Source organism: Macrosteles quadrilineatus, unplaced genomic scaffold, assembly GCF_028750875.1.
Source record: "Macrosteles quadrilineatus isolate MER2022 unplaced genomic scaffold, UCM_ALF_1.0 Scaffold_10__1_contigs__length_6754688, whole genome shotgun sequence".
NCBI lineage: Eukaryota > Metazoa > Arthropoda > Insecta > Hemiptera > Cicadellidae > Macrosteles > Macrosteles quadrilineatus.
In genome coordinates this window covers 43,605-67,937 of record NW_026542603.1, presented here as the reverse complement: position 1 = coordinate 67,937, position 24,333 = coordinate 43,605, and the positions used below count along the sequence as shown (strand labels likewise).

At 35.9% G+C, this 24,333-nt stretch overlaps 1 protein-coding gene across 1 annotated transcript; it reads left to right on the top strand.

Annotated features, from left to right (window-relative positions):
* LOC129004683 (protein SSXT-like) lies at positions 1–19,174 on the top strand. Its single transcript, XM_054433243.1, has 6 exons — positions 1–262; positions 11,090–11,166; positions 11,514–11,595; positions 13,431–13,587; positions 16,008–16,123; positions 18,371–19,174. The coding sequence occupies exons 1-6, from the start codon at positions 203–205 to the stop codon at positions 19,034–19,036; spliced, it is 1,158 nt and encodes a 385-aa protein (XP_054289218.1). The 5' UTR covers positions 1–202; the 3' UTR covers positions 19,037–19,174.
* The last annotated feature ends 5,159 nt before the right edge of the window (positions 19,175–24,333 follow it).

The window sequence follows — 24,333 nt, the reverse complement described above, 5'->3', positions numbered from 1 at the left end:
ATTGAGTCAATCAATCATATAGTAGTAATTTCATTTTATTTTACTCGTAAGGTGAAATTTTACTGCATTTCAAAGGTAGATATCGAATTCTAATGAAAAATCGATTTGTCGTCGGGCAATCAAATTTGTAGGTTTCTAAAGATAAATTTAAAAAACTTAAGAAGTATTGCTTCGGTTTACTGAATTTCACCGTAAGATCATCATGTCGGTCGCTTTCGTCCAAAGAGGGAGGCAGCCTCTTACCACGGTACAGATTCAAAAGGTAAGATAGCCTAATCAGTGAAATTACTTCTTAAATTATTAGATTAACTACCATAGGCCTAGGCCTATTTACCTATTTTTGGTTTATTGTGACTGCCCAGACAAATAACTTATTTTGTCTATTTATTTATGTTTTATCTAAGTAGGCCTAGGCTAGTTTTCTTTTCTTGGTTGAACTTAAGTTATAACCAAATAGTTGACTTTGTCATCCTATGTATGTACCTTGCAAATTACGACAGTAAAAAGTTTCTGATATCTGATTTGACATAGGCCTAACTTAGGCTACATTTGGACAATTTACCCTAATGACTGTGTATGATTGTGTAGGCCTAAGCTAGACTACCGGTGGCTGCACTTAACTTTAGGTCCTACACGCATTCAAATAAAAATATCGATTGTTCGATTGTTTCATTCGATATACCGTTTGGTTAGTTAGGTATTTTAATTCGAATGAGTCTACACTCATTCGAATCAAAATACTGCGACTTAAAGGATGCAGCCCTACCGGTACTTAAATTGGCCAGACGGCAAACGTAATTTTAAGATAGGCCTAGGCCTACCTACAGGTCTTGCTTTGTTCTGTTAAAGTTAACAGAAATACCTACCTACTAGGGATGAGTTTTGATAGGTTAACCATCCACGTTCACCATTGATTTTAACATAGACATCAACCATCGACTTATTGATCAGCTTGTGGGCTTCACTCACTTTATTTGTTAATCCAGGACTCGTCAAAATGCAATACATGAATACATACAACACACACATACACACACATAACAAATCGTCCTTTATGGATTTAACTTACTCCGACGTTTCACGGGACCAAGACAACAGTCGTGGTTAGGTGTTCAGCTCGTGTACGCGAGAAACCTAAAGTTTTAATTCCCTGAGGAAGCGGGACGTTGTCTTGGTCCCGCGAAACGTCGGAGTAAATCCATCGAGGGCGATTTTTTATGTGACAACAAAAAAATTGGTAACCTAACATTGATGTAAAAACATCGAACATCGACAGAAAAACAAAGATGTTTCGAAAACATCGACTATCGGTGCTCATGCCCTACTTAACTTAATAGGCAGCCTACTTAATTTACCCTCTGTTAGCCTTCTATTGTTTTTGGATGTTCCAACATGTAAAGAACCAGGAGGGTGTTGGATGATTGAAAATGTTGAATCGAGTTATTTAACTTAGTAGACCTAAGTTAAGAGATTGTTATTTTTGTAGGCCCTAACTTACTTTGGTAGGTATTTTATGGAGGCCACCCTTATACGCTGAGGCGGTTATATTATGTTGGGTTATCATAAATATGTTTGTAGGACTTTCCTCGTTTCATTATGAATCGAACGATACCAGATTAGTCATACTTTCGCCTGCCAAATCCCCTCCAAGTCAGGTCGTTGACCGGCACTCACATCACCTCTGACACCGCCTGTATCTGGGTCTGTGTCCTGAGTGATTTATTGCCGTGCTCTAAGCTAGGTAAGGTTTGTCGATCCATAATAAGTGATATTCTTTTGAACGAAGCGAGGACGGGTCTAGCTTACGTAAACATATTTATGATAACCCAATCTAACATAACCGCCGCAGCACACTGTATAAGGGTGGCCTCTGTTTCAACTCAATCCTTGCCGACATCGCTGCCTTCTGGGAGGCAGAACTCAAAAACCGCTAATCGTAATTTTTAGCGAATTTCCCATATAGGGAATAAGCTATTTTTTTTTAAAGAGGTTGGCGGCCTCTTTTAACCTTGCATTTGTCCGTCCACATAGACTAAGCGCCCGTGCGTGGATCGTTTACAGCAGAGCAAGGAGTGAGCCGGTACAGTACAAAGGTGAACTGTACTGATAAAATGTTATCGGCAGTGACCAGGATCCGAACCCACGACATCGCTGCCTTGGGCCCAAAGTCCGCGACGCTACCGACTGAGCCACCGACTCACCATTCAAAGCCAATCATGTAGGCTAAATTTGGACAGAAAGTCAATTACCCTATGTAAGGTTTGATCTTTCCAATTCCAATGTAATTTAGTTATTGTTGGTCTCCAGTAAAAAAAAATCCCTCTATAATGGGTGGCCTCTGTACCAAAGTAAGTTACCTACTGTTATTTTTGTAGGTACTTCCCGTAACTAAAGGCATTTGCTTGATCAAGGTAAAACTAATAAGTTAAGTAGGCCTAAAAAAAACTTAGGCCTAGGCTCTAACTTATTTTTTTTTTCTATTTATCATAGCCTTTGACCCTTATTTTCTAATAGGCCTACCTACCTTATTACTACTTCCAATCATTTGATACCTACTATAAAATGGTTTAGGTTACCTTTTGCGTCGAACGATCCTTGTGTAGTAAGTGATAACTACAGCTGTTTCATGCCGCTGGGGCACATCTTCAGGTTGTAGAGCATCAAGATAAGATGTGCCCCAGCGGCATGAAACGGCTGTAGTTATCACTTACTACACAAGGATCGTTCGACGCAAAAGGTAACCTAAACCATTTTATATTGCAATTTCGATCCAGAGGCTAACCCATCATGATACCTACTGTTAAAAACACAGTGGAATGGTAAGGCTAGAAAGTAACCGTCGATTTTGACGGGTTTCACCGAGTTTGTTATATAATTCAATGATTTTTTTCCATAAGTCACTTGTCAGTGTTGTAAGAAACATATGGGTGGTTACATTTTGGGTACTTTTCAGAATTTTTTCTCTTAAAAACGTAAGATTACCTTTAATAAAAAAACATTGGGATCTCCTAATTACACTCTTGCTTTAAGTTATTTATAAAAAATTATTAAGTTTATATATTTAAACTAGCTGGCCCGACAGACGTCGTCCTGTCCTAATGTGGTTTTATGTCAAATGCTCGTTCATTTTTCAAGATGAGCTCGTTCACATGGCTCAATCACGTCCTGGTTGAAGTTTGTTCGCTACGCTCACTCACCTTTAGGCTGGAGCTCGTTCGCTGCGCACTTTTGCCTTCAGGTTAGCTCGTTTGCTACGCCAACTCTCCTCCAGGTTGAAGTTCGTTCGCTACGCTTACTCACCTTTTGGTTGCTAATTAAGCTGTTGTCATAAATTTAAAAAAATAGTGCTGCACCCTGTTGGTAAACCTATTAGCCTAACTTTTTAATGCTATTGAACATCACAGAATCAAATTGTTTAATTGAACCAGCTGTTAACATTCTTTAATTCCATTTAATATGAGTTCTCATAAGGTTAACATGGGAAACTCCAGAGCCACTGGGGCGGAGCCCTTTTGACGGATCTGCACCAATCTTCACACAAAGCATCCTTGAATAATGCTTAATAATGCCTGAATGTTTCATTACAATCTGTCAAGTGGTTTCGGAGTCCATAAAGGACAAACAAACAAAATACATTGGATTTTATATATACGAGGTGTTAGCCCGTCCTACGTACGGGAATTCAGTAGTCAGTTAAAACCGTGTACAATTCAGATCAGCTAGTTAACACATATTTAGACAAAGTTTCTTGCAGTTTTATAATGTGAATAATCATCTTGTAAACAAATGTTGTGTGACCAAATATGTTTTTATTTCATCATAGGCCTATACGATATGCATTTTAAATCCGATAATTTTACAATAAAACAGCAATTCTGCAATTTTTACGATGTGAAAAGCGTTGAATTGAGATTTGCAGCCGATTCGCACAGACGCACACTGATTAAGTAGCCTACAGTAGAGAGAGTAATAGTCAATTGAGAAGTGTATGTATATACCTAGTTAACGATACCACCTTCCATAGCATACCAGCCTCTTCCATAATTATTATCACCACAATACAACTACTATACACAATTTCCAGAAGGTCTGAATAGAAACGACCTAAAATAAAACGATAGTTTCCAATAAAATTCACAGTATACATAATTTAACTTTGGTGTCCTAACATCAAAACTAATCGTCACACCTATCCTTTATATCAATTTCACTGCATTAGTTGCTAAATAAATAAGCGTAAACAAAGAAAAGTAAAAACAACAACAGTTTATTTTGAAACAGCTGTTTGGTTCAAATAACATTCATTTGAAAAAAGAACTGGTCACATGTAGCAGGAATATAAAAAGTAAACACGCTAGTAAAGCTAATGACGTAATTGTCAATGTTTATTATCCATACCGTTATCAGTTCTATCCTTGATAATTACCCACCCTCATTGAATAAATGTACATCGTAATTTCCCATATTAGTTAATTTTAACTACAATATATTCATAGTTGAAATAAAAGTGATATTTTCGTTTGGGGGCGCCTATATCGGCGTCCCCAAACGTAACCACAACTGAACACGATTTCATAAAAGGATGGTTTGTCTAATTGCAGTATCCTAGGTCAATGTTGACGTTGTGTTCAATCTATGTCATCCATCTGTTTATCTTTGTATAAACCCCAGCTGAGGTTGTGGTGGTAATATAAAATAGTGATTCCTAATTATTCTTGATCTTCTTTTTATGACATCAATATTTCCGGGCCTAATCCAAACAAAGTTAAGCAGACAAAAATTAATTGTAAACAAAAAGCTACCATGAAGAATTAAAACATGTAAACATTGTTATTTTTCTAATCTTTCCTTGAAAAGTGTAGCAGTAAAATAATTTGCATTTATCCTTTTTTATTAAGACTCGTGTATAGAGCCTCGATTTGTACTGTGGTTTAATTAATCTTGGTTTAAACTGTGGTCTAATTATCTCTACTAATCTTACTTATTTCCTATAATCAATGACAAAATAAGAGTAAATAAAATAACCTCATAGTTCCATAGTTGATATTTAACCAGCTGTTATTTAAAACAAATTATATTGCTCTAAAACAAATCGAAGATTTAGTGGGGGAGCTACAGTAAAAAAACCATAAGAAAACTGCAAATTGTGATAAGAGTATGCCCTTTGGTGGGAATGTAGTTTAAGGTTAGGCAATGCAAATAAGATGGGGAGGCACCAACCAAAGTTGCTATAATCCAAAATGGCGGCGATTTTTCAAAATGGCTGCCTGTATTTTTGTTTTATATATTTTCTTTTGGTATACATCATGCAAAATGGTGTTTCTGATCAATTTTTTAGTTTTTAGGTATAAGGTAAGTAAAATAAGTTAAATAATAAATGTAATAAACGTAAATTTATTTACAGAAAATTTATATCACCAAATAAAAAAACATGCTATATTTTATAAGTTGCAGAATATTTCTACCAACATCATTTTAGCTAATTTGCCCATAGGGAAGTAGCTATTACCGTAGGTGGCATGGTAAGACCTAGGCCCGGGACCGATTTACTTTGTGATTTTAATGTCCCCAGAGGCAAAAAACACCATTCGTTCAATTTTTTATATATGTATATATTTGTGTGTGTGTCCATGAACGCGATAACTTGAGTAATTTTTGTCCGATTTTGATGAAATTTGGTTTAAAGGTGTAAAGCAGGATAAACTTGAAAGAGTTCGCGAATCAACATGATCGGACCATAGGAACGGTGTTTAACAGGGGGTTTTGTGGGGTAAAAATTGGGTTTTCTAATTGTTAAACCTCAAAACATAAAATTTTCCAATTTATCTCTATACCTTATTAAAGAGCTTAAAAACAAATAATTTTGTATACCAAAGTGTTTTTGTAGGGTTATTGGTAACAGAGAGAAAAACAATTGCAATTTTAAAATGTTCATGTTATTTTTATGAAGAATATTGTAAAATGTTGTAGTTTGCTTGTTTATGGATATATGTAAATAAAAATGGTAAATTTATTTATCTTATACCAAGCTATTAATATTTGACTAAAAACTAACTTCATTAGTTTCCTTGTAGCAGCAATCCTAGGTACTCGTTAAACCTAATGTTGTTTAAATAGATTTAATTGAAAATCAATTCAGACAAATGGAAATCCGCTTGGTCTGCAGGTTTGCTGCGGCGGGGGCATTATTGTTCACATTCATTGTATTTGCACAATAACGTGCAAGATAAACGAGCAGTTCTACAGCTGCACTTGTTTTTACAGAATCTGCAAACAAATTTTATGAGTTCTTTGCAGGAATCAGAAATTTCTAATAATTCCGACCATTTAAACTGCCAAGACTCATTATGCAAACTCCAACCTCAATCGTTTAGTGATGTTTAGACATTATCTGTCTTTTGGCGCAGTATAAAAATGGTCCGATCAACAGCTTTTGGTTAGTATCCACCCAAGTCACTCTGAGGAACGAAGTGTAACCGCTTTGCCATTTTTAGAATCCAATCTTCATTCACTCAAATCAGAAAAAAATAAAACCCTCAGAACTAGCACCGTGTTAGGCCCGGTGTGACGGCCACATTTGTACAGGTTTTCCTAATAAAACTTACACTCAGAACGTGAGTGACACACAATAATAAACACAACAATGACCTGTAGTATCAGCTGTTTGGCAATATTTGTCTATTTAGCATTGCCAACCTTGGTAGAGAATAATAATTGAAAGTGTCATAATTTTGTTGACATTTTTATCCTCTTATATTTTATGGAAAAAACATCTCAAGGAAGAAGAAAAAACTCTCTTTCCAGTGAATTCGCTTAATTTGTATTTTCCTTATGTCTTAAAATGGATGTAGGCAAAGGGGAAAAATAATAATAATTGTAGGAAACGTTGTAAATAAAACATCGTAGGTGAAAAACTTAACTCTTAAATAAACAGCTTTTTGATTACCTTCAGAATTGGCTGAAAACGAGTACATTTTCAGCCTTAAATTATAAAGATGATATAATTGTAATATATTACAAACTTGGTATTAAATTAAAGGCCGGAATCTCCAGATTAAGATTATACCAATATTTAATAGTGTTAATGCCATTTTCAAGCTTTTATCAGTGAATAACTAAGAAAACACAAAATATGGGCAGCCATTTTGAAAAATGGCTGCCATTTTGGATTATAACAACTTTGGGCAATGCCTCCCCATCTTATTTTAGTTGTCGGACCATAACCTACATTCATACCAAAAGGGGTTTTCTTATCACAATTTGCAGTTTTGATATACGTAGCTCCCCCACTAATTACAAAGATTGCTTTAAAAAATAATTTGAACATCCTAGTATTTTACGATGTATATTTAATTAATCTGTCATCTTTCTACAGAAGAATAGAACTTATCAATGATTAGCATTACACATAGTATAAATAAGTCAACCCTAAGTATGTCTTTACATTTTTATCCAAATGCTGAATCTGTGACACAAAAGCTGAATGTTTACAGCTGTTATGTTGAGCAAACTATTTTATGCCAAAAGCTAGTTTAGAATCTTAGCGTCGGCTGCTAGACTTTTAAAAAATTAAAACTTAATTTCTAAAAAACTGGGACCCTAAACTAAAATTATGGCTTCGACATTCCCTAGTTCTCAAAATTATCTTTCTTTCAACACAAAAATCATGAAAATCCGTCGAGTGGTTGATTCAGAATAGTGAAATAAAAAAACACTGTTTCGTTTTAATATTATAGATATATAGGTAGATTAATTTTTTTTTGGGTAGGAAACATTGAGGGAGAAAAATTCCACTCAATTTCAGAATGGCCCTTAAACAAACATAATATTTGAAAGGTAAACATATGATCAGGACTAACTTAAGTATGAACTTAAGCTCTAGTTCTCATCCAGCTTGCAAAATGTAGGCCTATTTCTTAAACTAATTTTGATCAATTACTGGTACTTAATACTACACCTAGTCGTATAAACTTAAGTTAAATGTGTTTTGTACTTGATGCAATCTTTAATTCATTCTGGAACTAAGTTAATTTATAGATAAAGGCTACTTACAATTTTTACAATCCTAGGTAATTGAGCACTACGGCCGTTCGTAGTCATCATACACTAAACTGGCAAAACCTCATTTTCGGCCCTAGGTACGAAATATACTATTACAGGTTATTTTTGTTTCAGTTTTATTTTCAAATACTTTGGTCAAGTTTTTTGTCTAACAATAATGATATTACAAGCATTTCGTTGACAACCTATTTTTGTATTATTTGAGACCCAACGTATCCTATAGGTTACATAGGTTCATAAAATATTCAAAATTAAAACATCTGTTGTATTGTACATCTTTTTTATAGTTCTTTATACCTAAAAATTAAAATTTATAAAAAAATATTTCAGGATAACCCTTGGGTCTGAGGAGGGTATGTTAGGCCCTATGCCTCCAGACTGTTTTGCACAACTAAAATAGTGGTAGCCTTTGGTACCTAAATTTAAAAAAATGCTTGAATTTGTAAAATTATTATTTATTAGATAACCTGTTGCTCGAAATCGAGCAAAACTGCAACTTTTAATAAATAATGAATAACAAAAAACCAAAAAACAATTAGCAAAATCTCAATCATAGAGTCACTCTAAAGTAATTTCTATGACTCATTATAGAATGTGAAAAACATTATGTTGAAAATAATTATTAAAGTAATCTACGGAAGGGCTACAATATTTAAATATAGATCCGTTCTCATACTGCTTTGATTATCTCTTTTGTACTGTAGGCAGGTGCCCTCCATGAGAACGTAGATGTCAACCACACACTGTAAAGTGAGCTTTTCAGACCTAAATGTAGCAGAGCTAAAATCCCTCTCCTAACGCCGACCAGAACGACAAATACTAAAGCATTGTTAAATTATTTCTACGATATGTACTGTTAATGGCATGTGTAAATTAGGTGCCCCAAACCAAAGTCTCCAGTTGGGAACATAAGAGTGGATTTTACGAAGTATCTAGAACAGATTCACGTTTAACACTATTAATTTTTGAAAAAAAAAAGATTTATTTGGCCAGAGGGTGCTCTGTTTTCCACATTAAAATAGCTGGAAGAAGTCACTTATCTTGTCTCTTACTATGCACATAAGAATCTAACTTGACTCCTTGAAGCTCTCGTCCCTACAAATTTCTGCCACAGTTTTAAGAGATTGGGCAAATGAGTTCGCATTGTGACCCTATTTCCCACATATTTTTCATCGCATTTTTTGTTTGAATTGTTATACACGGCTGTTGGGTTTCAGAGTGCCAACGTCGTACATATAGATCTGTGCGTATTCAGGATCATGACCTTCTTTAGGAATTAGATCAGGCCTACCTACTCGGTGCTAAAACTTGTCATGGATCTTGAAAGTGTAGATCCCCTGTGTTAACGTCTCGTCAAAATGAGCAGAGCTGACCATGGCAAAGGCGGAATTGAATTGACGAATTTTATCCAGATAATTTCTGGATCCAAGCCTCACAGCCCTGTTTTCAGATTGGGAGTTTCCAATAAGTCCCTGAAAGTATGGCGAATTCCGCAAATGAGGTAAACGCACCTTTCATTTGTGGCAACAAAGATTAAAAATTGAACTGTCTCGGCCAGTCCTTTCTTGCTTAAAATGTAGGTACAGGCCTAAGCCACCACAATGTAAAAATGTAACGTTCATTTGTCCAAGATTGTACATGTATCACCACGGCGGTACTGCCACTCTATAGTCTGTATCCGTCAAATTGGGAGGTTCGATGCAAGCGGTCTCGTTTGCGTTCCCTCCAGCCACTCACAGTTCTTCGTCTTACTGGTAGCATTTAATTTTAAATTTGGATAAAATACAAAAGTTAATCACTCAACAGAAAACACTACAAACAAAGGCATTTTATATTACTGTATCATGTAAATATACAATGTGTATTTTTAAATTACAGTATAATATGGTAATGTAACGGGTAACTGCACTGTGAATAATCACGTTCAAACATTCACTTAATCACACCGAACTGTAACCAAAACTACATGATAATTCAGTAAAATACAATGTAAGTTAACTAGGCCTAAATGAATTTAACTACCACAGTATTACAAACAATTTGTTGTCAGGTCTTGCTAGGAAACTCTTTATTTATGAACCAGGCTTAGTTAACAGACATGTTTAAATAAAAATATCAAATTCCGGCTTTGCTCTGAATGTAATAAGTCCTTCAGTCTGTAGTTAAACCTAAAAAACTATTTCAAACTACGTCCATACGTTTAGTTGTAAACAAAGGGAATTGAGTTTGATGGTTTGATCTAATGTCAACAGATAGCACCACCGTTCCCAAACTTTAGCCCTTAACTGTACTTAAGTGATGCCCTTTCTTAATATTCTGAGACGTATTTGCACATACGTGAAAATACCTCAAACGTTAAAATACCTTTAATTTGACACCTCAAACGTTAAAATCTGTCAAGTCGTTATCGAGTTATGACTGTGAAAAGAAAACTGCTTGCGTATTAATATATAGATTGTGTTTACACTACACTATATTTCAATAGTGCAAAAACAGTCTGGAAGTAGACTAACATAAATTTACAACTTGGTTCATTATAACCTAAACTTATAGCCTAATCTAACTTACCTTCAAAGGACTTAATACAGTCATGAATCCAAGTAAAACCCGTCCTACCTACCTCACATGTCTTCTGTCATATAGGCCTACTGTAAAACAGAATTTTAAACGGTTTCAGAAGTTAGGTAGGGTTATGTTAGAACAGTGTCTTTACATAATTACTGTGAGATAAGTCCGAGGTAGATCCATAATCCTAAGAATAAATTACCATAGAAAACCCTAAATCCTAGCTCATAACTAATAGTAATAGTTCAACTTAATTAAGTTGCACACCTTTGGAATTTAGTTATTCAGGTGCTTAAGAACCTCTTCTACGGGCATTCAAATTTAGAGGCCGAAAATGTCTCTCTGAATCCACCCTTGGATGTGGTTATTGAAAAATGTTTTACATGCTGAGTTATCAATCCAAGGCGACACCGGCATTGATTATTTTGTGTTGATGGGAATTCAATTTTGTTTTACATTTCAGATGTTGGATGAAAACAGCCAACTCATCCAAACGATACAAGAATATCAAAGCAAAGGAAAAGTACAGGAATGCATGCAGTAAGTATTTTAGAATATGACAATAATCAACATCAAGTTAGATTAGGCCTAGTAAGCTTATTTTCGATAGCAGCTGTCAGAATGGAATCTGAAAGCAGCCTGGAATCAAAATGTCTAGGATGAGTTAAAAGCCTGCATAAAGTAGTTAGCCTACTTTAAGTATCTCTTTTAGCTAATTTTCAGTACCTTGATCTGCTATCATCCCCTTACACCACAACCTCTACATATTCATTAACTTACCTACCTATTTATCATTAGCATTGTTTTACCTTTGGTATATGTTTTGGGTATGGTAGCTATATTGGGTATGTGTACATTAAGTGATAGGACTATGCTTTTATTTTTAGGTATCAGCAAGTTTTACATAGGAATTTGGTGTACTTAGCTTCCATCGCAGATGCCAACCAGAACATTCAGGCTTTGCTTCCAGTAAGTTTTTGTTGTTTTGTTTTATAATAACTATACCTACCATGCAATTGTTTTGTTTTATAATAAATATACCATGCAATTGTTTTTAAGTCTAAAAGTTCTATATATAGATGCTTTTCTTGTTGGAAAATATTTCAATTAAGTATTAGTGGAAGTGTTTATGGTGACATGACGAGCTTAGTATTTAGGCTAGGCCTACTTAGAGTGCTTTAATCTCATCTTTGCCTGACGTCAACGTCAGTGCTGTTGACTGGTATTGGCAACTAGCAGAACCATCCCTACTTAGTTCCTTGACAGCACTGTTGACTTGTGACAACTAGGAAAACATATCCCTACTCAATTCTAAACCACACATATCATAGCCTACCGTGTTAACAAAGTTTGAAACGATCAGCATTCAGTTTATTTTGGATGACAGTGAATCATTATAAGTTTGTTGTTCTAGACCTGAACAAAAATACCATGGAGGAAAAGAATGGTAAATCATTTGACTCAATTTTGTGAACGTACTTCAAATCTGATATGTAGGTTTATGACTTTTCTCAGGTTCTTCAGGCTTCTGTGGCAATTCTGTAAACTATGCCCAATCATTCAACATAGTCCTATACAACATCCTTGTGACAAAATCACAAATAATCATTCTGAGACGAATTCATCAACCAACAATAATGTCTAGTTATAAATGTATCATACATAAGTATAAAGTCGACTTTCATCAAAGGTTTTGTGAAAATTAAAATATACTAGTGATGGTCGGATCCAGACATCGGACTACCGGATCTGAGCTAGAACCGACGCCCGCTCGGATCCAAAAAAAAATCAGATCTTGGGCTATATCTGAGTTTTTTCCATTCTATTAACACAAAACGTCCTTTATAAAGTACAATTTATAGATAATAACAGGCGTTTTGTAATAGTGATGTATTTTAAAATAAAATTAAAAGTGACTATCTGTGTCCGTATACAAGACTATCTGTGTCCATGTACATGTACAAGACTAACTGTGTCCATATATAAAACAATCTGTGTCCATACACAAGACTAACTGTGTCCATATATAAGACTATCTGTGTCCATGTAAGACTATCTGTGTCCATATATAAGACAATCTGTGTCCAAAGATAGTCCTGTCCATGGACACAGACAGTCTTGTATATGGACACAGATAGTCTTGTATTTGGACACAGATAGTCTTTAAAAATAAAATAAAATATAAATAAAATTAAAAGTGACTATCTGTGTCCATATACAAGACTATCTGTGTCCATGTACATGTACAAGACTAACTGTGTCCATATATAAAACAATCTGTGTCCATACACAAGACTAACTGTGTCCATATATAAGACTATCTGTGTCCATATATAAGACAATCTGTGTCCAAAGATAGTCCTGTCCATGGACACAGACAGTCTTGTATATGGACACAGATAGTCTTGTATTTGGACACAGATAGTCTTTAAAATTGCCTACCCATATGTTATTGACGTCAAAATTTACTGTTACATTACCTAGCCATATGAATATTGCAATATCAACAAACACTGTGAAATTGCCTAGCCATATAAGTTATTTAAAAAATCCGCCCCCTGAAAAAAATTACCGATTTTTTTCAAGATCCGGATCTGATACCGACATTTTCTTGGATCCGCCCATCACTAAAATACACATATATCACTAATCACCAGGTGAAGTTTAATTGGATTGTAAAACTGATTTAAAAATAATACCTGCCTGAAGATATTAACGTGACATTATCCAGCCATTTATGAATGAATTAGAAATTGATTACAAATTTTTATCCAGAAGGTTATCACTTTTTCTGATTGTTGTAGCCGCCCCAGAGTATGCCTGCATCGCATCCCCAGCACAGCATGATGGGCCCAGGGCCAGCTGGGACCCCTAGTACAGATGGGGCCCCCACTCAGCCACCAGGGCCCAATAGCTTCCCTCAACAACCAAACTACAGGGGCCAGGGTATGCCTCCACAGAGTGAGTATGAGTTCTTGTTATACTGCAAATCATGACAAGGACCACTGAAACTTAATCAGTTACACTAGATTCCAATTCCGGACTTGCCGGCATTTGGGGAAAATACTAGATTACTGAGCGTCATCTTTGACTATTAAGTAGACATTCCATCCAATTTCATTGCCAGTTTTTGATTCAAATTGAATGTAGTTCAGTTGAGCCACTGAGATAGTGTGCTGATGAAAATTGCTGGCTTGTGTTGAATAAGTATGCCAAATTTTAAGCTGATCCGTGTACAGGTGGAATGTCTACTTCTGTGTCCAATGACTATCTAAAGGGCTGTAGGCCTAATGGAAAGGCAGAGTTATAAGATCTTAATATTTATTGGGAAATTTGTCTAAGTATTCACAACCTCAGATTGTAAGGTGTACGGTGCACCGGGGTAATGGCTTTCACTCTAAGCAATCCCATACCGCCTTACAAATAAAAATGCTCGGATTCGCTCAAGTTAGCAGGGAAGAAGCAATGGATCTGTTATCTTAATAAAGATAAGAGCCCCTCTCCACAAAGGTTCAACAATGTTAACACATTTACTTTCAACCATCCTCGGCACACTTGTACAGAGAATGAAGACAGCTGGTAGGGAACATGTTTACACATTTACTTTCAACTATCCTCGGCACACTTGTACAGAGAATGAAGACAGCTGGTAGGGAACATGTTTACACATTTACTTTCAACTATCCTCGGCACACTTGTACAGAGAATGAAGATAGCTGGTAGGGAACATGTTTACACATTTACTTTCAACTATCCTCGGCACACTTGTACAGAGAATGAAGACAGCTGGTAGGGAACATGTTTACACATTTACTTTCAACCATCCTCGGCACACTTGTACACAGAAAGAAGACAGCTGGTAGGGAACATGTTTACACATTTACTTTCAACTATCCTTGGCACACTTGTACAGAGAATGTTGATAACTGGTAGGTAGCATGTTAACACATTTACTATCAGCCACATTTACTATCAAGTATCAACCATCCTCGGCACACTTGTACAGAGAATGTTAACAGCTGTTAGGGATCATGTTTACACATTTACTATAAACCATACTCGGAACACTTGTACAAAGAATGTTGACAGGTGGTAGGGAACATGTTTACACATTTACTATCAAGTATCAACCATCCTCGACACACTTGTACAGAGAATGTTAACAGCTGTTAGGGATCATGTTTACACATTTACTATAAACCACCCTCGGAACACTTGTACAAAGAATGTTGACAGGTGGTAGGGAACATGTTTACACGTTTACTATCAAGTATCAACCATCCTCGACACACTTGTACAGAGAATGTTAACAGCTGTTAGGGATCATGTTTACACATTTACTATAAACCACCCTCGGAACACTTGTACAAAGAATGTTGACAGGTGGTAGGGAACATGTTTACACATTTACTATCAAGTATCAACCATCCTCGACACACTTGTACAGAGAATGTTAACAGCTGTTAGGGATCATGTTTATACATTTACTATAAACCATCCTCGGAACACTTGTACAAAGAATGTTGACGGGGGTAGGGAACATGTTAACACATTTACTATCAAGTATCAACCATCCTCGGCACACTTGTACAGAGAATGTTAACATCTGTTAGGGATCATGTTTACACATTTACTATAAACCATCCTTGGAACACTTGTACAAAGAATGTTGACTGCTGGTAGGGAACATGTTAACACATTTACTATCAAGTATCAACCATCCTCGGCACACTTGTACATAGAATGTTAACTGCTTGGTAAGGAATGTGTGAAGGAAGAAGTTCGTGGGAACTTAGGATTAGTTTGGAAAGTTAAAATGGCATAACGTGTTTCCAAACATCTAGTATTTGAACATCCATATTGTAGAGTGAAAAATCCTGTGGACAATTATCACTTGAAATTTTGAGTATACGGGTACTGAAAATATTTTAATGGATTCCTTGCTAAGCGCTTGGCACTATTCAGGTGCCTAAATGACTGGGTAGTAAAAAATAATTACAGGGCCGGAAGAACATAAAAAAAAAAAGTTTTATCTCTTCCCGCGACCCACCAGTGGACTGCTGGTAAGGCTTAAAAGTTGTTTTAACCTTAATTAATCACTTGGAATTTTGAATAGGCCTATACAGGTACTGAAAATATTTTAATGAAATTAAATAAGCGTGATATTAAATGAAATTAAAATGAAAATATTTTAAAATTTTAATTTTAATGGATTCCTTGCTAAGCGCTTGGCACTATTCAGGTGCCTAAATGACTGGGTAGTAAAAAATAAGTACAGGGCCGGATGAACATTAAAAAAAAGTTTTATCTCTTCCCGCGACCCACCAGTGGACTGCTGGTAAGGCTTCAAAGTTGTTTTAACCTGCTGTGTTACGGTTCAGGGCCAACAAACGCAGCAGGGCCGCAGCCTTATCGCTATCCACCGCAGCAGAATCCACAACAAGGATACCCGAACTCACAGTATTCTCAGGGTAACCAGCCTCCAATACCTAATCAGGTACCTCTTTAATATGTTACTTAACATGTTAAAAGTTGTTTGTAATTCTACGAAAAAGTTAATTATTTAATATAAGACTTTTACAGTGTAGGTTTTGGACTAGCCTTTGGCTCGCTTGGGGCTCTGCCCCCAGGCCCCGATTGGTGGGTGGTGGCTTATTTAGCAGTACCTACAGTAGTTGATTTGGCAAAAAAAAAAAATTGTTGCTGTGTGTGTATAATACTATGTAGGCAGCTGAGCAGAAGCCAGATTATCTGATTGGAAAAAGAATCCACTCTGCCACAAAAATCGCAAAAGCACTCTACATATCAATTAGATATCATTTCATTGTAGCTGACTTTGTTTTCAACCAAGGTTTGTGTTAAGAAGAAAGATTATTGTGAAAGAGATATTTCTTCTCAACCCAAACCTTCTTGGGTTAAAATTGGTGTAAATGACAGAGAAATATTCCTATTTTTTGTACAGTACATATGTAATATTAATAGTTTTTGTGTTTCTTGTTGCCAGCATAACCTCATTTTCATTTAGGTTAGCCTCTAGTGATATTTCATTAAAAAATCTGCAATCCTAAGAAAAGTTTGTAAGAGTTTTGGTTTTGAGATTCAATTGGTGAGTTTTGAAAAATTAAAATTCAAACATGCCAATTTTTTCCGCAATTTTTATTAATTTAATATATACTAGTGTCCCTGTTGCTCGAATTCGAGCAATTGCTAAGTATTACAGGCGTTATCAGGCGTTATTTTAAAACGAATAACAGTCATAATTTCTGATGACTTTAAAAGATTTGACTCAAAGATTATGGAAATACTCAAGATGTACCTAACAGATCGATATAACCAACATTTCTTGTAAATATCTTATAATTTTTCAAGAGCTGATCTTGTTTTTTAGTGTTTTCTACAAATAGCCTTACTCATAGCCGCATTAGGTTGTCCATAATAATGATTGTAAATAAAAAAAAAACATTATTGCTATTTTTTCTCCTTGGTGGTGTTCTATGACTTTCCTATAGTTTGCAAATCGGCTCTTTCAATGATTACTAAGAAATGCAGCACAGTGTTCATTGAGGTTTCTTTTTAGTATATCAATTTATCCAGCCTCTCTAGCTTTTTTCCATTGTAATATTTACGCCAACCCAAATTCAAATAGTAAATATTTCATTTCTACCAAGTCAGTAAATGTTTGTAGCAATCTGTTAAATTAGCAAACTTATTGACTGTTTACAATTGAAATATGTTCTTCTCACTTTTAATTTCTGACAACAGCTGGAGTTTTATAATAATTTTTGTTTCCCATGTTAATCTTATGGAGAAATATGAAACTTTAAAGGGCCCCAGAGCCTCACTCTCTAATTATTTCCCTAAAAATAAAGTTTCCTGCACAACTTCACGTTACACTCTTTCCAACGACACCAAAAACATGTCAATCGGTTCAGTAGTTTCGGAGGAGTAATTGTCACAAAAAACCTGCTTGCGTATTAAATAAGTATAGATTACGCCCCATGTATCTCTATAATATGCCAAGGTCACAAGTCATCTGTCATCGGCCATCCTCATTTTACTGTTAACATCTTCAAAACTTAAATATAAACATCATTAATTCAATTTGTCTTCCATAGAAAGGTTTTGCCTTTCCATTAAATTTGCTAAGCTGCTATTCACATTATTGAATCCTCAACTAAATGTAAAGCTCTTAGGAACATTTTTTTAACATTCTATAGAGTTAAAACAAACATTTTTGAGGAATATTGCAACTGTACACTGATTATTGTTTTACAACCAGAGATAAAATAGGAGTCCTATTTGAGTTTTTACTTTTGTTTGAAATTATAATTTTTAGTTTTATTTTGTTTTCTTGATGTGCAAAATTTCGGTTTTTGATCTTCACTAAATCATACTAATAAGTTGGTTTGTGTAGGCATTTTTGTTTATTTCCAATAAGATCTAAAATATTATTTGCTATGGTACAAAAAGCAAAAACCTAATATTGTTTTATGTGCGAATTCAACATTTAAAATTGTGATACAGAACAGTATAAACACTGTTCTTGTCTATAGTTGACCTGAAGACAAATAGCAATTTGATCCTGATTTTTTTAAATTCAATATTCCCTTAAAAAGGAGTGTGATTTAATTGAGTTCTGGTTTTCGGTAAACCTTTACTCTGTCTGAGACACCCGTCGGCTATTTCTTTTATAGGATTATTTAAATTTAATAATTCACACTAACTAATTGTGTTTTGTTCACAGGGCTATCCCAACTCTGGTCAGCCCTCTAGCTATGGTGGACCCCCTCCTCAGTCCCAGGGGCCACCGCCTCAAGGATATGGACCCGGGGGAGCTAACCCCCCTGCTAACTACCAACAACCCTCCCAGGGGTACAACAACCCCCCCTCGGGGTACCCTCCCACCAACACACAAGGCAGCTATGGCCCCGGCTACCAAGGATATCCAAGTGGTCAGCCACCGCAGTCAGCACCGTCAAACTACCCTGGGAACTACCCTCCTGCGGGACAGCAGGGTGCTGCTCCTCCCCCACAGGGAGGTTTTCCGGCACAGAGCAACTACGGACCTTCCACTGTTGCTTCACCTAATCCACAAACCTCTTACCCTCCCCAGTCCACTATAGCTCCATCGGCCGCCACTCAGACGTATCCTCCCACAAGTTACCCTCCGTCTACAACCTCCACTACCCCCTCCCAACCCTCTCAATATCCTAGTTCCCAGTCGTATCCGGCCACTCAACAGACATATCCACAGGGCTACCAGCAAGGTTATCCAGGACAGTATCCTGCCGCAGGTGCTCCGGGCTATCCCTCTCAATATCCGAGACCCCAGGGACCCCCCACTCCTGGGGCACCCCCTACACAACAAGGCCAATACCCTGGATACAATTATCAACCGAACCCTCAGTAAACTTGGTGTATACATTTACTTAGGTACTTTTATTTAAATGTATGTTTAACGTAGCTTTTATTTGTCCTATCTATTTTAGTGCATGTGTTTGTGTTTTTTAAACTGATGTTTTAGTTTAAATAAATTATTGACATGTCATTTTTTAGTATTTTTTTGCCTCTAGTTTTATTCATATTACTCTTTCATGGCTATGCTCTAAAGACACGGATTAATTGACAGTCTACTGATTGCAGAAGCTTACGTTCTGACATTTGCTGTTCGTCTGTTATTGAGAAATCAAGTGTCTATATTATGACTTTTTGAGTTGATAACAGTTTTGAAATAGTCTCCCTTTTACTTTTCATGTAGTATTTTGTCTCTTTAATCTTACAAGCTGTTCAGCCCATGCTTCGCAATGGGGCAAAAATACTTAAGAGAATAATGTTGGTCTCCACTGTAAGAAAACTGTTACACACACTTACCATGCAAATTATACAGGCAAATCTCAATCTCACTTATTGCTTATTTTAATGCAACCTTGTGTATTTGCATTAAACTTTGTGGCAGGATCAAAACTAATAACTATATCGTAATGTAGGTATCATTTATATAAGAATCAAAGATTAATTTAGGCAAAAAGAAAACAAACTACAAATCCTATACTGTATTCTAAAACAAGCATGTGTACGGGCAAACTTTTTTGTCCGAGGATATCTGATTTTAGCGAATTTCCCTATAGGGAAGTTGCTATTACTGTAGGTGGCATGGTAAGACCTAGGCCTGGGATGGATTTACTTTTTCATTTTGACGTCCCTAGAGGCCAAAAACACTATTCGTTCAAATTGTTATCTATATATTAATTTGAAACTGTTTTTCTTTGTGACAGCTAATTTGAGAGAACGGGTGGGAGTAGAAACTCGGTAGAGGTGTCTAAAGAAAGGGCTTGGTCTGTAGATGAGCCATCAAAAGAAAAACGTGGTAAATTCCCTTGGGGCTCTGCCCCAGTGGCCTTTAAATTCCCATCCCATGTTATTCTTATGGGGGGGAAATGGGTTTTTGTCACAGCTAATTTCAGAGAACGGCTGGGCGTAGAAACTTGGAATGGGTCTCTAAAGAAAGGTCTTGGTCTGTAGATGAGCCATCAAAAGAGAAACGAGGTAAATACCCTTGGGGCTCTGCCCCAGAGGCATTTAAAGTTCCCTCTTCAGATTTGTTTACATTTCGACCATATGCATAATTTTACATTACTTTTAATGAAACAGCTGTTAATATTTAAATTGTGATTTACTGAATTTGTCAAAACGAAGTATTATGGCTTTTTCTGATTTTAAAATAGATTTTCTTCTGCATCATGTCATGTTTTGCAATGTAATTTTCTATTACCAAATCAGTGGAAATTCCTAATATCACAGTAACTCTTAAAATGATTTCTTATATGGAGTTGACCTTTATCTATTTTATGGGTTGGTTTCTGCTCTTTTTACCACTTCTTGGAGATTGTACGTGGGCGTGTTACACGTAGACGATATTCTTTGGCGTATTGCATCTGTAGACTATACTTGGGTTGGTGTAGTTATTACAATGGAAAAAGTAAGAAAGCCTGGACAATTTGATATACTACAAATAAAACTGAATTAACACTGTGCTAAATTTCCTGAGCAATCATTGAAAGAGCCGATTTGCAAACAAAAGAAACATAGGAAAGTCATAGATCATGCACAACCAAGTAGAAGAAATAGAAATAATGTATGTTTTTTTTTCTTTTCATTTATAATCTTTATTATAGACAACCTGATGCGGCTATGAGTAGGAATCATTTGTAGAAAACACTAAAAAACAAGATCAGCTTTTGAAAAAAGATAATACATTTACAAACAATTTAGATTATATCTAACTGTTGTGTACATCGTGAATATTTCCATAATCTTTGAGTCGACTCTTATAAAGTCATTGGAAATTATGACTGTTTCGTTTTAAAATAACGCCTGTAATGCTTCGCAGTTGCTCGAATCCGAGCAACAGGTAAATTTACACTAGCATATGTTTTATATATATAGTGTCCGTGTTATATATATGTGTGTCCGTGAACACGATGACCTGAGTAATTTTTGTCTGATTTTGATGAAACTAGGCTTGAAGGTGTATGGTGGGATAAACTTGAATGAGTTCGCGAACTAGCAAGATCAGACCAAGGTAATGGGGTTTATGGAGACAACCCTAAAAATATAAAATTAAAATTTCTCAATTTCTTTCTGAACCATTTTGTAAAGCTTAAAAAACAAATAATTTAGTTTCTTGAACAGTTTTTGACAATTATTGGCTACGGAGAAAATTCAAAAAATTGTAAATTTAAAATTACCATGTTATTCTTACGGAAAATAAGTAAACTGTTTTAGTTTGCTCTTTTATTGATATGTTTTTTGTATATTTTTTTCTTTCACTGTGTGATGAGAATGTATCTTACAAAATAGGTCACAAAACGGCAAAAGAAAAAAGTATCAAGTTTACTTTAAACATACATCTGCGGCAAAAATTGAACAAATTGATTCTATTCAGAAATTTTTAATGTGTAATATAATATGTTTTAGTTTAATGATGGGATTAAAATTACAAATATTGTATTTTCTATCCTTTATTTGTTATTACTGATTATTTTACCATATAATCTGGAAATATTGTCTAAAAACCTCCAAAATCAAATGTAGTGAATGTGTAGTTTTAAAGAGTTCACATGTGTTATTTTCTGCAAGAAACAAAACAGACAATGTTAAGAACAACAAAAATTGTTTGGCATGCGTTAGCAATGTTTTATCTCTATATATTTCAACAAACCAGCAACTAAAAAGGTGCGTTTGATAATAGTGAGTACTGAGTGTATGGACTGTGTCGGCTTCAGCCAGTTGGGAGTGGGGGGGGGGGGAGCTAGACCGAAAACAGTGCCATTGAAAGCAATCCAGTAGTTCTTTAAATCTTTGATCTAACCTACAGAGACAGACAGCTGTGGATAGGATCAGTGGGATTGATGATTCTTAAAACAGCTGTTTTTACTTCTTTTCCATTGATTCAAACATTTTCCAAATTCAAATTGGAATGAACCAAAGTTAAACTTTGACCTCTTCAATAGTATAAAAGTCTTATTTAACCCCGCCTTTCACATAAAAACCTCCAGTGCGTTCTCAGCCTGGGATTTACAGTACTGTTTTACATTACACTACCTGCTATGAAACTCGACGGAAAACCCTCTTTTCACTGGCCGCCCTAAGCCTAGATGAACAGCAGCATATTATCTTATCTCTGGCCCTCAACACTGGAGAGCAATGGCCCATTCTAACCGTAGAAAAGAAGAAGAGGACGAACTCAGCGAGCCCGAGTCATCCTCCCGGATGGGAGTTAAGTTCGCATGAAGAAAGGAAAACTTCAACTTATAGACCAATATTTCCGCAATGTAGATTTTTTTTGCTTTGTCAAAAAGAAGGTGGAGTAGGATCTAATAAAACTGATTTAATTATTTCAAGCAAAATGATTTTGTTTTTTAGTTTATCTTAAAGACCACACTGTCATGTGAGTGAGTCAAAAACTAATTTCTTGAGAAAAGTAAAAAGCCAGTTTTTTTTCGAAGCAAGGAAAAGTGTGAGGGGTCCACGTCCTAAGTGTTCTCCCACACAAGTCCAGCGGGAAACCGAAAGTCCATTGGGTGCAGTGGAGATACAGGAGTGTATCGGAGACAGACCGTTAATCCAGCAGAGCCTATTTGTTGTAATTTTTCGATTGGTTCTATTTTTGTTAAATGTTTGTTACCGAGGAAATTAACTCATTATTCATATAATGGGGTGCAATAGACCCCATAGTCAAATCGTGCTCGGTCCCTGGAAGGGTCAGTTGGTGCTCTCTCGTTGGGGAGTGTGTCAGTGTTGTGCAGTCATCGAAAAGAGTAAAACCTCGTTTCGTCAGGAGGAATCCTCGATGCTGCAAGCTCTTGAGAATAATTGTAGTCCACCCTCCTGCTAGAGAAATACGAGCAGTCCCCCTTCTTGCTAGATAAATCCTAGCATTCCGTTCTTTTGCCTAGAGAATTTGGAGCTGTCTTCCATCCTGCTGGACGTAAAACAGAAATCCAACCATATTTCCTAGATAACGATGATCTATCTGAAACTGGTTAATATATTTTGCCAGAACTGCTACTTCAGACCCCTAGAAATACGGTCACGGCTGAATAAGTCACAACATTCAGTCTTGTTTCTTTTCACTTAGGATCAAATCTGTCCAATTCCTACACAGGTTACAAATTTTGGAAGAAAGAAAGCATGTCATCAAAAAATGCATACTTCAAATTAGTACTTTTATACTCATGTTAGGCTAGTTGATGTCTTATATTTTTTATCCAGGCCCAACACAACCTTAGTCCTATACCAACCTAACATCACTTAATACATTTTAGCTAAACGAAAACAACTAACACCTTGTGCTTGTTGGAATGAAGGAAATCGTATGACGTCTGTGAATACTCTATGCCTGCTGACAAGCCTAACATCTCTCGACAAAGTTTTCCATCACTTTTTCACACACTTCCTGTTGAATTCCATCAATGGCACAACAAATTTCCCCCTTCAGGACTTGGATTATTTGAGGATTATTGGCGAGAAAACAAGTGAGCTTAAATATCCCCAAAGAAAGTAGTCACACGTTAAATCGCACGATCTTGCTGGCCAGTTCCGATCACCATATTTTTAAATTACAAGTCCAGGGAATCGTTCATGCAGCAAATTAATTGAATCTCAAGTTGTATGGCATGTTGCGCCGTCCTATTGAAACCGCATGTTCATCCAGGTCCATCTCATCAAGCTCGGGCCAGAGAAACTCTCGTATCATTTCCCTGTAACGTTCACCATTTACAGTCGAAGCGTTTTTATACTCGTTTTTAAAGAAGTATGGACCAATGACTCCATTTGCCCAAAACCCACACCAAACTGTAACACGTGGAGGATATAACGGGTTTTCTGCGATGAGTTGAGGATTTTCAGTACCCCAAATTCTACAGTTTTGCTTATTTTATAACCACTTATATGAAAGTGTGCATCATCACTGAACAGCAAAGTTTATGAAAACATAGACAATAGACAAGTTTGTTATTAGTCATTAATTAATTCACAAGAATTACAATAGACATCGCCAATCTAAACAATAGAAACATTATTTATAAACAACTATAAAATTTAAATCTTTGTTTACAAATTGTAAATTGAAGAAATCACTTATTTTGTACATAGGATTAGCAGGTACATAACAGCATTTGTACATAACATTTTCATCTTGATTTT

Bases quoted from the DNA above. Each gene is read 5' to 3' on its own strand.
- LOC129004683 (XM_054433243.1), top strand. From the start codon at position 203: ATGTCGGTCGCTTTCGTCCAAAGAGGGAGGCAGCCTCTTACCACGGTA. The intron at 263-11,089 runs GTAAGATAGCCT...TTTACATTTCAG, and splicing joins CCACGGTACAGATTCAAAAG to ATGTTGGATGAAAACAGCCA. The intron at 16,124-18,370 runs GTACCTCTTTAA...TTTTGTTCACAG, and splicing joins AGCCTCCAATACCTAATCAG to GGCTATCCCAACTCTGGTCA.